Source organism: Python bivittatus, unplaced genomic scaffold, assembly GCF_059951505.1.
Source record: "Python bivittatus isolate LINGU-HERP-01145 unplaced genomic scaffold, Pbiv_v1 ctg000220_np1212, whole genome shotgun sequence".
Classification (NCBI taxonomy): Eukaryota; Metazoa; Chordata; class Lepidosauria; order Squamata; family Pythonidae; genus Python; species Python bivittatus.
The window spans coordinates 31,017,374-31,032,447 of record NW_028277048.1 but is presented as its reverse complement, the minus strand read 5'-3'; the positions used below and the strand labels follow the sequence as shown (position 1 = coordinate 31,032,447).

Genomic DNA, 15,074 nt, shown 5'->3' with positions numbered 1-15,074 from the left:
ACAAATAATGTTGATGGAAAAACAACACTATAAAAACCTATAGGTGGGAGTTCTTCAGCTCAGGGAGAAGCACCCAAGACATCCTATAATCTAACAACTCTTGGCTGACAAGAACACCTGCCCTTTTTCCAGAAATGTTTGAGATGCACCTTACCTACAAATTTTTGAGGTGTGGAGCGTTTTCGTTTGGTGATGCTGTTTGCTAGTCGGTCAATAAAGGTCGGCCGATCTGCTGAGGAATGAAGCATGGAGTCCGGCACCATCTCCAAGTCTCGCATCTCGTCACCTGGTAATAAAACAAAATTGGTTTCATTTTTGGTTGTCCAGCATAATTCTACCCTATCTTCTTCTTTTAAGGACATGTACAAGGTTACAAAAGCAATAAATGAATGATACTGATAATTAATTTGTTGGAGAAAAAAAAATACAGCAGAATAGATAAGGATAGAACTGGCACCCAGTGCTAACTTGAATTGACCCTATTAGAGCCTGTTGCCCCTGTCCATGATAATCTCATTTAGCTTCTATTCTTCTGCTTCATGGTATTTAAGTACTAGCACCTCTCATGTCTCCCATCCCCATGTCTGGCCACTAAAGCTAGTTTCTACCCACCCTAGAAATGAGAATCCTAGTCTTGATACAAAAAATATAAATGAAACTGCAATGACTATAATACTAAACTAGTAAATGGCATTTGAAAAAGGGACTTTGTACCAACTGGGACCAGCTATTCTCAAATTGGTAGTTTCCAGATGTGTTAGACTTCCAACTTCCAGAATTCACAATAAACATACAGGCAATCCTCATTTAGCAACCATTCACAGTTATCTGTATTGATAGCTATGCTGGCTGGGCCTAGTAGCAGCAATAGCTCAACATATGGGGGAAGCATCAGTGTGGGAAGATTGAGCCAAGGCTTGTCTCTATAGGTAGCCTGTGCCATCCTTATTGAGCCTCCCAGTGTCTTTAATATTTGCAAAAATTTCCAAATTTCCATCACAAAACAACCAATGGCACTCTTCTTATGTTTGTCTCTGTTCTAGCCTGGCAGCAGGCTTACCTTGCTGGCCAGCCAGCGACTGTGGTTCAGTGTTAAGACTTTGCAGGTAGTTGTGACAGCGTTCCTTGTGCTCTTCCAACGTGCTTTGCTGCTTGTAGCTGCGACCACAATAGTTGCATTTGTAGGGCTTGCCGACTGTGGGGGAAGAGACTAAAAAGGGAACAGAAACAAAAGGAGTCCTATAATAAAAATTGTTATCACTTGAACTATCATAGCAACCTATGGATCAGCAAGAATTGGGAAGTGTGGACAGTTTGCGTGTGACCACAAGTATATGGCACAAACTTAAAACTGCTATGCTGTCAATATATTTCTCACAGTTATGTTCCTGATAACTAAGAACTTGTGCAGACACAGAACGACATCACAGCCTTCAGTTAGAGAGCTGTTTATATCACATGTCTGGCTGAGCTATATCACCTTTGGTACCCAAACCCACCAGCTAGGAACATTTTATGTAGGTGTAATATGTTCTGGATTAAAGGTATGGGTTCACTTTTAGCCACTATTTCTTGAAGAAGAGAGTTAGGGCAACAGATAATAACCACCTGCTTGAAATTTCAGTTTTCAAGCTCAGTTTTCCCACCTAAACTAGCATATCATGTTATGGGGTGGATGGGAAGGGAGATGATAGATTATTCCTTTCTTACCTCTCCCAGGTGGACTATACTAATTTCAGGAAATCCAGGTGTTGTGTTTCTGTCTCACATATTACTTGGTGAGTTATATTTGGTTCCCCATTTGGACAATAAAAATAATATTGATTTTTCTTGCATGGTCCTTGTACAGGCAAAGTGAACACCGGGTGATAACGCAGCTGTGAATCTGGGTTCTCCAGTCACTTAAACTTTCATAGAAACAGCCAGACAAAATCGACTCTGTATTGCTGACAATAATGAAGCCATATACACACCATAGAACACAGAAGCCAATGCTTATACATACGGTTGTGCTCCGGGGTTTAAATTTTAGGCTTTTTATTTCCACCTTTCCATGCCAAGTGATACTTGGCTGTTCTCTTTATGGCCTTGAAAAGCTCCTGATCTTGGCTGATATTTTGGTTTTCTCTGGCCTGGGAACCTGTAGTCCCCCCTGCCTTGCCAGTTTGATTCCTTACAAGGAAGGAGCTATTTTTTTCAGATCTTTTTGAGAGCAACACAAGTCTTCAGATCCAATCTCTCTCATGAGAAATAGTAACCATTTTCCCCATAACAATAACAAGGTCAGATAATTTCTAGCGGTTCTAGGCGATTGGTACTTCTAACACAAGAAGAAAAAAGAAGACAATAGTCCATGGACCATCATGTAAGTAACTTTTAAGCAGTGTGTTTGTTTGTTTGTTTATTATGGGGGATGAATTCCCCCCTCCTAAATTTCCATATGAGATGAAGCTGATTCACTGTGAAAAACGTATGAGACTATTCTAACCTCCCCATTCTTGGTTTTGATGTTCAAATACATTCTTAGGACCTAGTTGCTAGAACAAATAATGAAATACTGAAACAGGAAATACAGTTTCCCAATGTACTTTAAGAAAGATGCAATGAGAAGGGAAAGACTATGACAACTATGACATTTGTTTAGAAATTGAGTTTGTGGCAAAATTGGTAAAACGCAAATGCCCAGTTCATACATTTACTGAGCTACAGAGAGAACAAAAAGGAGTGTGTGTCTTTTTGAAATGAGGTGATCAAACAGGAGGAGACCCCAGTCTATGGATCCAGGTTGGACCTAGTTCTAAATGATGAAATGTGCTGATCTGGCTTATAAATTCTCGCTTTTGTTTTGCAGGCAGATCTTCAGAGATGAAAGCAACCGCATCACCCGAGGACAGCATATCATGTTATGGGGTGGGTGGGAAGGGAGATGATAGATTATTCCTTTCTTACCTCTCCCAGGTGGACAAGCTATTTTTACAGCTCCACAATCCAAACATTGATAAGGATGCTGCTATTCCCCCTTCTGCTATTTTCTCCATTAATAATCTGCTGATGTATGATTTTATTATTTTTTTATTATGCTAACTATCCCAATCCTAATGTTTTGTTTCTAATATCTATAACTGACGTGTTTTGACCCATGGAAGTTTAGTGACAAAGAAAATACAGTGATGCAATAAAAGATCAGGCCTTGGAAAAAGAAAGCACTGCTTCTCTACAGAATCAAATTGAAATCCTGACTTCAAAAAAGGTTTTCTAAACAGATATTTGAGAAGGAACTGTGACTGATTGTTCCCATATTTCTGTCAATATTTCTAACATGTTTTGATTTTTTTTTCTTTTTCTGATAGCAGATAATAAAGCAGAATGTTCCTCAGTATTTTGGCCATTTTTGGCCATGCAGCAATTTGTAGAAGGACCAGAGCTCAGAAATAAGGCAGATGATTGCAGATCTCAAGTTCAACCTCCAACATCTCCCAAGTAGGGCTGGAAAATACTTCTGTATGAAATTCTGAAGAAGTAGTGTAGGTCAGTGTACTGTAAACCAATAGTCTGAACTGGTTGCAGTTTCATGCACAACTATTTCCTTGTACCTTTTTTTTTTTTTAGAAAGTAGTACTATAAACACTGTAAGCAGTGGCTCTTCTATTGAAGCTGAAGTTCCCAATGAATAGACAATGGCCTCCAGGCAATAACTGGTGATTTATCAAAGTATGTTCTTTCAATGTCATGGGTTAAACTACTAAAACTCAGAGACTGCCAGGAACTAAGTATCTTCTCCATGATGTTTGCAGCAGTCTTTTCTAATATACTCATAACTAACTGAGACTTTAGTATATGCAGTAAGGGTAAATCTGCTGATGATACCCACTGATTTAGAGTGATTCAGTCCCAAAATGTAGCTTGGACCTTCAAAATCATCTCTAAACTAGGGAATAAGCATTAAAGTAGGAGCTGCAGCTCAGTGTAAGCAAGAGATGCCTATTAAGACAAACAAGGTTTCACATATATGTTGACGGTATCTGAGCTGGTGGTGAGGATTACCAGGCAAGGGAATATGGGGTGGTAGTGGGAATGTAGATGAAAAGGTCAATCTTGTGTGCAGTTCACTGTTTAAAAAAACTCCCAAAAACTATGCTGGGGATTATTAGAGAAAGAATTAAAAATGAAATACTGTAGAAGAAATGAGTGAAGCAATTCACCTAGGTCTAAAGATTACAACACCTGGAACTTTTTGTCTTAGAAAATTACACATATGTGCAAAAAGCAGAAAGGAAGTTAGTTGTTTCAGTACTACAACCTGAAGTTATCCATGATCATAAATGGTGGGAGATTTACAGCAAATGAAAGGAAGTATTTTTTTCACACAGTACCTATTTAAAATATGGAATTTGCTACCAAAGGATGTACTGATGTACCTTTAAAAGGAGATCAGACATTCATGGAGGATAAGGCTATCAAGATTTCTAGTCAGGATGGCTAGATATTAATTACAGCATCAGAAGCAATATATTTCTCAGTATCTGTTATTGAAGACCACAGCTGAAAATCTGTTATTGCTTTCTTGTCCTACTCATGGGCTTTCTATAGGCTTCTAGTTGGCCACTGACAGATTAGACTATTAGTCTCTCTTCTATCCTAGAGCTGGATAAGACTCAGTACATATCACTTGGAAATAACTCCAAAAGAAAAAAAAAGGTTAGGAATAGAATTCCTTCTCTGACACAGCAAAAAATATTACTGAGGTTTTGTGTATCAACACATCTATTCACATAGATTATGTGAAAAATGTATATGCACAATTGCCAACTTTCAATTTACATGTAGTCCTTGGTTAACAATGGTAATTGGGACTGGAATTTCTGTCGTTAAGCAATGCAGTCGTAAAGCACAACGTCACGTGACTATGCTGCTTAATGACAGCAGTTCCAGCACTTTTGGTTGCCATTGGTAAGTGAATCCTGCGACGTCATTAAGTGCAACATCACATGGTCACCATTTGCAATCTCCTGCCAGCTTCCCCATTGACTTTGCTTGTTGGAAGCCAGCAGTGAAGGTCACAAATGGCAATCACATGACCGTGGGACACTGTGATGTCATAATTGTGAACTGGTTGCTGAATGCCTGGATTGCAATCACGTGACTGCGGGGAAGCTGCGATGGTGGCAACTACAAGGACTGGTCGTAAGTACCACTTGTTCAGCGTTGTTGTAAGTTCGAATCGTCGCTTAACGAGTGGTTGTTAAGCGAGGTCTACCTGTAAATTAGTCTGTATATACAGGTAGTCCTAGCTTAATGGCTGCTCTGTTTAGCGACCATTTAAACTTACAACAGTGCTAAAAAGTAACTTCACAACTGGTCCTCGCACTTAACATTGCAGGATCCCCATGGTCACTTGATCAAGATTTGAGCACTTTGCAACTGGCAGGTGTTTATGACCACTGCAGTATCCTGCGGTCACGTGATCACCATTTGCGTGCTTCACAGATGGCTTCCGACAAGCAGAGTCAATGGAGAAACTGACAGTAAAATCACAAATTGTAGTCACGTGATGTCTTGCTTAATAACCATGTTGCTTAGCGATGGAGCTGACAGTCCCAATTGTGGTTGTTAAGCAAGGATTACCTGGATTTGCATATATTATATATGGTGAGAGAGACTGCGCATGTACTCATGCTAGTTTCAGACAGATACGGTGTGAGCTACACCTCAAAGTTTGTATGCTGCATGGACATAAGAAGAAAACTCTGAATCAAAGTTATTCAAATGTCAAGTCAAGAAAATGGAATTTCACACCCCATATGAATCATTATGCTGCTCATTTTACATATTTTTTTTCTGCTACTGTCAATCATATGAGAGGCAAGAATCACACAGGTCACTGTATCCCATCACTGGACTAACAAGATATCTTCTACAATACAATAATAATACAATAAGAACACGGTGTCTGCAGATCACACAGTTTACGTTATACATCCCTTTCTAGCTTCAATGCAAAAGCCATTCACATAACCGAAATCCTATGAATAGGCGTCCTGGCTTCAACCCCATGTATCAAGAGAAAATGCCTCTTTCTCTGTAGCCCATTACAGTTTTTTTTCCCTCACTTCCTTCTGTAAAGTCTAAGGTGAGGATTTGAGACTGGGTTTCCCAGCTCTTCCTAACCTCACTCTCTGGCTGAGGTTGTACCAAGTTGTGCTGGCTCATTTAAGCTTCAAGCATAATGGTCACATTAGTAGGGTGAGCCCACAGTATAGCATATCATCAGTACATTCTACAAGGACAGAACCTTCTCAGCTGCCCGTTTACCTATAATACTCCCTTCCCTTTACGACTCAGACAGGCCATACATTTTTAGAAAGCATTGTAAAAGCATTTTATCTGAACAGGCTTTTAGTGGGAACAATGAAATTGGAAAATCATTGTCATATTTAATTATTTTGTGTTTTAGGTTTACTTTTGGAGGCTTTTTTAAAACTATGATTAGGAGCCTAAAGTATTGGGATGTAGGGGACTAGAAATTCAAATGAATACGTACTGGTGCCTGTACATGGTTTTATGCCAATCCTTTGTTGCTTAATGCAAAATTGTTCTGCAGATTTCATCGCCTTGAGGTAACCAAATCTTAGCAGGAGTTGAAAAGATAAAGGACAGAAAGGACATGAAGAGAAAAAGCACCATACATTTTCTCCAAACCCTCACTGTTAATTAAAAGGTATATATCTAGAAAGCTCTCCTATTGATAGTTTAAAAAGAATAGGATAAATTAGGATATAGTTGGTTTGTTCTGCAAAGATCTCCATTTAAGGCTCTGTAAACATTAATACTCAGTGATTTCATGAAAAAGTAGATTGGGTTATACATCCAAACTAGTGCTAATGATCCAAATAATTAAGTTATGTTTTAGGGTACTCATTTATTACATTTTCACAAATGGCCAGAAGGAGACAGCAAATATATATTACACTGCATATTTCAATCTATATACAATTGCTTGAATAACTGTTACGTAATTACTTGATTATGTTGTATGTATGTATGTATGTCACATTTATGTAGCTGCCCATCTCACACAAAGTGACTCTGGGGAGCATACAACTATTAAATAAAATAACAAGTGAATAAAAGCAAGCATTATAAAAAGATAAAAAGTTATTAAAATAAAAACATTATCACACATTTTAAAAAATTAGTATACCTCCCTAATCTCCTTTGGGAGAAAGGGATGGACTATGTATGTTTTCATGACCACAAGCAACTCTGAGGATTTCAATTTGTGGAGATGCCAATAATTCTGCCTGATCTGTTGCCATGGAACTATAGGTCCTAGGAATCCTTGGAGAATAGCTGCTGTAAGCAACACAGATGCATGAAGATGGTTGTCACAGTTTGGTCATCCCACTGCCTCCTCATTCTTAAGGTCAGCATCTACGGCTTTCTGCAAATCAATGCTTCCCCAGTTATCACAGATTATATGCTTTTGTAATGGATAGGGGTATATTAATTTTCTTACACCTGGATTGCAATGTTCTATGAGTCTTTAAGATACATTCAATTTCAAATACTGTGTATTTTGGAGAGGCAAGAGATGTCATGGGTGACAAAGAAATGAATAAGAAAAAGAAAACAAAGATCAATTCTGCTGCTCCATTCTGGGTGCATTTTATTTGTCAATGTCCGAAAAATGGGGCATTCTGCAGGTGGGAATTTACATAATTATCCCCAAAAACATTCCCTGCTAAAAAAAACAAACCACAAAACCACAAGGACATCATGGAGAAAGCTAGCTTTGGGTGGGATGAGGAATAAGGACCCTCATTTGTACTTTAAAATGGTAAAGCCCAGATAATTACCACACCATTGAGAAGTGGCAAGTGGGAGAGGAGGTAGAATAGCAACAAGTATTATCTTACTAATTCTTGTTGATGGTTAACCTTTGTAATTAATAAGACTATTTAAATTGCTTTGACCAATTGATTTATTTGTCACATACTGTATCTCCAAGGCACCAATGTTGCACAGGAATTACGGTCCCCAACATGTTAGATGATACAATTCTTCTATATTAATTTGCTTGTAAATAGCCACGAAAGAGAAGAAGCCGGCCTTCCAGCCCCAGCTAGTATATTCAGTAGGTGAACAAGTCTTCTGAAGATGGGACACTGACTTAAGTGATATGCCAGTTCTCACAAAAGACTTTTTTTGATGTTTCAGAATGACCCTGAATTGATCTTCACAAAGACAGCAAAACACTTGATGGCAAATGCCAACACATTTTCATTAATGGCTACTAAACAAACCCCCAAATTTCAGCTTTTTTTAGGTCTAAAAATGTTACACACCAAATAATACTGAGTCCATGCTAAGCATACTGGACACTTACTGGCTAGTTCGCCAAAGTGTCAGAAAATCCAAGATGTCACTATTGCTAACTGTTACCAGAAACAATCCAAGTGGAAACTGGCTAGACACAGCGACAATTGATTTTGATTGTTGTAGAATGTAAGTTCATGAAGATCAAGTATTTATGATTCTCCAAGTATACAACTACTTTTACTACAAATCACTACCTACCTTCAAATGAATTCAATCAAGACAAGAGGAATATCATAAAAACCAGAATGCAACAAAAACACTATTCCAACTGAAGTCAGAATTATCGTTCTCAAAAGAATAGATGGGCTGCTCTACAAATGTGTTGCCACTTATATTGGAATGCACATTCTCCTCTCCATTTTTTCCATCTCTCCCATTACAGTACAGAAGAGAACAAACTTCATTCTATCCTCAGCTATGCAACAGAGGCTGTGATATTCATTTTCCCAGAAATGAGAATAAAATACATGCTTAGAAAAACTATACATAATTGGACTTGAAAAGACTAATTTCTTATGACTTGGCTGTGTTCAACATGGTGAAATTCACCCAAAGTGCAGTTTCATCTATTATCAAGATATAAGATACTGGCAACAGGTAAGTACCCTCTCCCCCACTTCATAACCAGTTCTAAATTTTAAACAATTATAGTCTAGCAATAAGATGATTGACTGTATTCTTTTCCCAGATCAGAAACGTTACTGTTTTTAACTGTGGATCATACTAGCCATTCATGGAAAATTCACGTACCTTCAAATTTACTGAAACTAGTTCATTTCACAAGGATGAGAACACAAGAATAACTAAGGTTCCAAGTGAAAAATGGACACTGTAAATTTTACTAAAATCTTAAGAAAGGGCATAGCAATATGATGACTCTCATTAATACTATTCATGTAAAACCACCCAGTATGATCATCAAGCGCAGGCAACCTAATAATGCCTTTCAGGATCTTGGATGTGCTGCTGCAGCAGCAGCAAACATGGCCAGTTATTCAGAGATGTAATTCAAAATTTCTGGAAGGTGTCAGGTAGCTTATTCAGTTCAAGGTCATACAGTAGAGAGACTGGAACATAAGTAATTTTATTCTGTAAAATTCTAATCTAACAGAGAAAAGTGCTCAAAGTGTTGATTTTGTGAATAGGACAAAGTTCAGTTATTTTTTATTGGACCAATTCTGCAAGGTCCTCTACAACAGAGACATTGTTCTTACACAAAGAACATTTCTGTGCAGCTCAAATGCTTTCTGTCTTACAACACATAATTTGTCTAGATAAGAAATCACTAGATGGATCTGGGAGAATAAAGAAACCATCGTAATAATGACAAATCTAACAACCATTTCTCCTATTTGACACTTGAAATATGAAGTGACAAGCATCACAGATACGTAAAAACACATATGAAGTTAAAAAGCCCTAACCCAATCCAAATACAGAAACCAAGGAAAAACAATAAAAGCAAAATAGATGAGCAGATTTCACTCTCTACAAAAAACAATCTAGCTGTTATAACATTAAAAAAACAACATAAAATGGCATATTTTAGAAGATCTTTGTGAAGCCTATCCATTCATTTCCATGTCAACAATCAATATAACTACAGTGGGGCAAAAAAGTATTTAGTCAGCCACCAATTGTGCAAGTTCTCCCACTTAAAAAGATGAGAGAGGCCTGTAATTTTCATCATAGGTATACCTCAACTATAAGAGACAAAATGGGGGAAAAAATCCAGAAAATCACATTGTCTGATTTTTAAAGAATTTATTTGCAAATCATGGTGGAAAATAAGTATTTGGTCACCTACAAACAAGCAAGATGTCTGGCTCTCACAGACCTGTAACTAAGAGGCTCCTCTGTCCTCCACTTGTTACCTGTAGTAATGGCACCTGTTTGACCTTGTTATCAGTATAAAAGACACCTGTCCACAACCTCAAACAGTCACACTCCAAACTCCACTATAGCCAAGACCAAAGAGCTGTTGAAGGACACCAGAAACAAAATTGTAGAACTGCACCAGGCTGGGAAGACTGAATCTGCAATAGGCAAGCAGCTTGGTGTGAAGAAATCAACTGTGGGAGCAATAATTAGAAAATGGAAGACATATAAGACCACTGATAATCTCCCTTGATCTGGGGCTCCACGCAAGATCTCACCCCGTGGGGTCAAAATGATCACAAGAACGGTGAGCAAAAATCCCAGAACCACACGGGGGGACCTAGTGAATGACCTGCAGAGAGCTGGGACCAAAGTAACAAAGGCTACCATCAGTAACACACTATGCCGCCAGGGACTCAAATCCTCCAGTGCCAGACATGTCCCCCTGCTTAAGCCAGTACATGTCCGGGCCCGTCTGAATTTTGCTAGAGAGCATTTGGATGATCCAGAAGAGGATTGGGAGAATGTCATATGGTCAGATGAAACCAAAGTAGAATGTTTTGGTCTAAACTCAACTCGTCGTGTTTGGAGGAGAGAGAATGCTGAGTTGCATCCAAAGAACACCATACCTACTGTGAAGCATGGGGGTGGAAACATCATGCTTTGGGGCTGTTTTTCTGCAAAGGGACCAGGACGACTGATCCGTGTAAAGGAAAGAATGAATGGGGCCATGTATTGTGAGATTTTGAGTGAACACCTCCTTCCATCAGCAAGGGCATTGAAGATGAAACGTGGCTGGGTCTTTCAGCATGACAATGATCCCAAACACACCGCCCAGGCAACGAAGGAGTGGCTTCGTAAGAAGCATTTCAAGGTCCTGGAGTGGCCTAGCCAGTCTCCAGATCTCAACCCCATGGAAAACCTTTGGAGGGAGTTGAAAGTCCGTGTTGCCCAGCGACAGCCCCAAAACATCACTGCTCTAGAGGAGATCTGCATGGAGGAATGGGCCAAAATACCAGCAACAGTGTGTGAAAACCTTGTGAAGACTTACAGAAAACGTTTGACCTCTGTCATTGCCAACAAAGGATATATAACAAAGTATTGAGATGAACTTTTGATATTGACCAAATACTTATTTTCCACCATGATTTGCAAATAAATTCTTTAAAAATCAGACAATGTGATTTTCTGGATTTTTTCCCCCATTTTGTCTCTCATAGTTGAGGTATACCTATGATGAAAGTTACAGGCCTCTCTCATCTTTTTAAGTGGGAGAACTTGCACAATTGGTGGCTGACTAAATACTTTTTTGCCCCACTGTACTTATTTTATTCAAGGACAATATATCAGATTTATCTATTGGACAAAGAAATATAATAAATTCAGCTCTTCATGAGATTATGATGACCATTTTTAACAGGTGACTGTTTCCAGAGAAGTAGCCATATAAGTTTGTTGCAGCCAAAAAAGAAAGCATTTCTGTAGAACTTTGAGAGCTAACAATTCATTACTGTAGGAGCTTCTGTGGATCTCAGTAACTTTATCATGGAATACAGACTACAGTCTATGCATTTCATAAAGTAGACTGATTTAGAAGAACTTTATGTGATCATAAATTTGTTAGTCTTTGTGGTATAGCAGAAGATTCTTCACTGATTTATCTAAAGTAATGTCATTAGCAGAAAGATTTCCAGGTTCAATTTAAGTTGAGACATTCCTTAAAAATAAGATTTGGATAATGGTAGAGAATGGTATGAAAGTACTCATACCTTCAATGTTAAGAAAGACTGCATAGAGCCACTGCTAGATTTGAGAGCCTATCTATGTTACAATGAGTTCTTGGAAGGAAGTATTAGATATGTATGTAAATAGCATCTGCAAGAGAGAAAGATGTCATACTTGCAGTAGGTACAAATCAAAAGGAAGCACTGGAGGCATCGAGCCAAAATAAGAACAGAAGAAATGCAGGCAGTGGGCAATAAGACTTTCTTTAACACCAAGTAATTTTGGCAGTGGTCTGGGCACAGGCAGCAGAGCAAGAAATCAGTCTATCAGTCTAACAAGATATCCTACAGTACTTGACCCAAGAGGAATGTTGGTTACTCACCTGAGTGTGTGCGGAGGTGACCGGTGAGGGCATCTCTTCTCCGGCAAGCATAGTTGCAGAAGGGGCATTTGAAGGGCTTCTCGCCTGAATGCAGCTTGATGTGGCGCAGGAGGTTGCCCTTTTGGGTGAAGGAGGCACCACACTGATTGCAATGGAATGGTCTCTCACCTAGAAGGAAGGGTACCATAACCAAGTCACCAGAGAAGCTTGCTTGGCTCTTTTGTCTTGCTGAAGCTATCTCGTACATAATTTTTTCTTCTCATCCTTTTAGCACCAACCTAGGTTCAGAAGCTAAACATGGTCAGGCCTGATTATTTTTTAAATAAGAAACTACAGTATCAGGAATTTCAGGACTATAGGTTAGACTTGAAAGTTGAAAGAGAAGCCCCCAGAAGAGGGCAGTGGCAAACATTCCTGTACTGCTGGCAAGGAAAGAATCTGCCAATGGCTTGGCTTTTTATCCTTTTGTCAACCTATTCCTTTTTTTAAAAACCCATAAAAAGCTTGTATGTTGGAATAACCCTATTTAAAAAGAGACAGCAAATCCATTTTGGAGACAAAAATAGGGACTCTCTTTATATTATTGCTCTGAACTAAATTTGTTCTTTGATACAAATGTTTGGAGAGCTTAAAACCTAGAAAGATTTAGCTCAGAGCATTTTTCGGCAGCAGATTCAACTCAAGCATTTGTTTGTTTGGACCATTTAGTCCTGATATTATTGCTACTTCTGGTTCCAGATCCATGAAAGATTTTGGAGTAATGAACCAAGACTCTTAAACCAGAAATCCTGTTTAAGAAGCTGTAATAATTTGATGAAATTGATATCATTTATACAACCTATGGAATATTGAGTGCAAATCCTATTGTAAATTGGGAAAAGGATGCTTAAAAGGTTGCAAAATTTAGCCTCTTTTAATGTTAAAATAATTTTTTAAAAATTTTGTTGAGTATCAACAAAATACTCTTTCTTAACTATATCCTCAACAATTGGAATCTATCAAGACATCAAGAACTGTGTACTTTCTAAGCATGTGGGATGAACAGCCTAGAATAAATCTATATATTTGTAGCAATCATATGTGTTTCTCAACATTTGATTCACTTTTTTTGACAAGGGGTAAAATAGAGGACTTTTAATAATTCTGTCAAATGTTTTAGAATTGTTTTGTCAATGATATAAATTTCCAAGTTGTCACCTCTTCCTCTGATGTTACATTACACCATTTACAGTTATATATGTGTGAGTATGTGTGTGCATGGGCACATGCACAGTTCTCCATGTGGAATTGGCTTGTCCAATGCATCAACCCAGCAATATCTATTAACAGACCCCCCCTTACCAAAAAGATAAGGAAGCACAGGCTCAAGGACAATATTTTTCTGATGCAGCTCCTATGTTATGAAACCATCTCTCCAAGGTTGCCAGCTCAGCACCCATCTTAATGGCCTTCCAGAAACAACTAAAGCAGCTCATCCATGGAGCAGTTGGGGGATGATAATGCACATTATCTGTACTTCTATCATGAAATATCATTATATTGTTACCTTTATTTTGACTTATGCTTTGCTTCATTATGCAACAATTCCTGAATGCCTTCTCTTCATGTGTTGCTCTTACCTATAGTTGGAATGCCCTTTTCCACTTATGCCTTAACTATTTTGCTGGGGGAGGGTTTAGTATATTAGGCTAAAGCAAGCAGTATAAGAATCAAAAGTGAAGTGATAGGGACACCCATTCTTTAATACTGTTTATACCCTTCTTTTTCACTCATTCTCTTTCCAGTATCTTCTTTTTCCAAGGAGCTGGCTGAAGGAAAAGGAGAAATAGTTCTTAACAAGGTATGAACTGAGCTGTTGCCTAAAGCAGTGAACGAAAGTTTGTGAACTCTTTAAACTCCCACACAAAACAATGTTCTTGGCATGCTTTTATTGAACTCAGTGAGCCAATATTCACTGCCTTGGTTGAAAGCTGTATGAGAGAACCTTTAAATGTAGTAACTGACTTCAACAAAACATTTCCTCTTTCTGTTGATCCACACATTGGCTTGGAGGTATTTTGGCTCAGTCTGACTTCAATTCATCGGTATTTTTGGTTTATCCTGCATGAACTGCTCTCTCTGGGTCTTGCCACAACATTTTAATTGGGTTAAATTCAGGGATTTGATTCAACCATTTGAAAACATAAAATTTCTTCTGCTTCAGCCATTCTATTGTGGATTGATTTATGTGTTTAGGATTATTGTTGTGCTATATGACCCACATTCATTTAGGCTTCAGCTCATGGATGGGTACACTGACAATCACCTATAGAATTTGCTGGTACAGGTCAAAATCCATTGTTAGAGTAATGCTTGTGAGCCACCTGGCTCCTGAAGTTTGCTATTTCTACCACTATGCTTCACGATTGGGATAAGATTCTTCGTTTGGGAGTCCAACACTTTGTTTTCTCCAAACGTAATGTTTCTCATTAATGCCAGAAAGGTCCACTAGTTTCATCGTTGACAGAACATTAATCCAATGGTCTGCTGGATCATTCAAGTGGTCTTTGACCAAATTGAGATGAGCAACAGCAGGCTTTCTGGAGAGCAGTATTTTTCTTATGGTAGATTCATGAACACTGATACAGAATTACAAGAGTGGCCTGAAGATCCTTTGCCATTACCTTGGGATTCTTTACAACCCCCGTGATTACTGCACACCTTGGTCTTG

General features: G+C 38.5%; 1 protein-coding gene across 4 annotated transcripts in view; it reads right to left on the bottom strand.

The window, feature by feature from the left end:
• IKZF4 (IKAROS family zinc finger 4) overlaps positions 1–15,074 on the bottom strand; it is a 67,628-nt gene that overhangs the window by 6,255 nt on the left and 46,299 nt on the right. For all 4 annotated transcript variants that reach the window (XM_088138255.1, XM_025173683.2, XM_088138254.1 and 1 more), the window contains 3 exons: positions 12,365–12,532; positions 1,061–1,210; positions 155–286 (listed from right to left, as the gene is read on the bottom strand). In XM_088138255.1, coding sequence (XP_087994381.1) covers positions 155–286; positions 1,061–1,210; positions 12,365–12,532 — 450 coding nt within the window. The remainder of the gene's footprint in view (positions 1–154; positions 287–1,060; positions 1,211–12,364; positions 12,533–15,074) is intronic.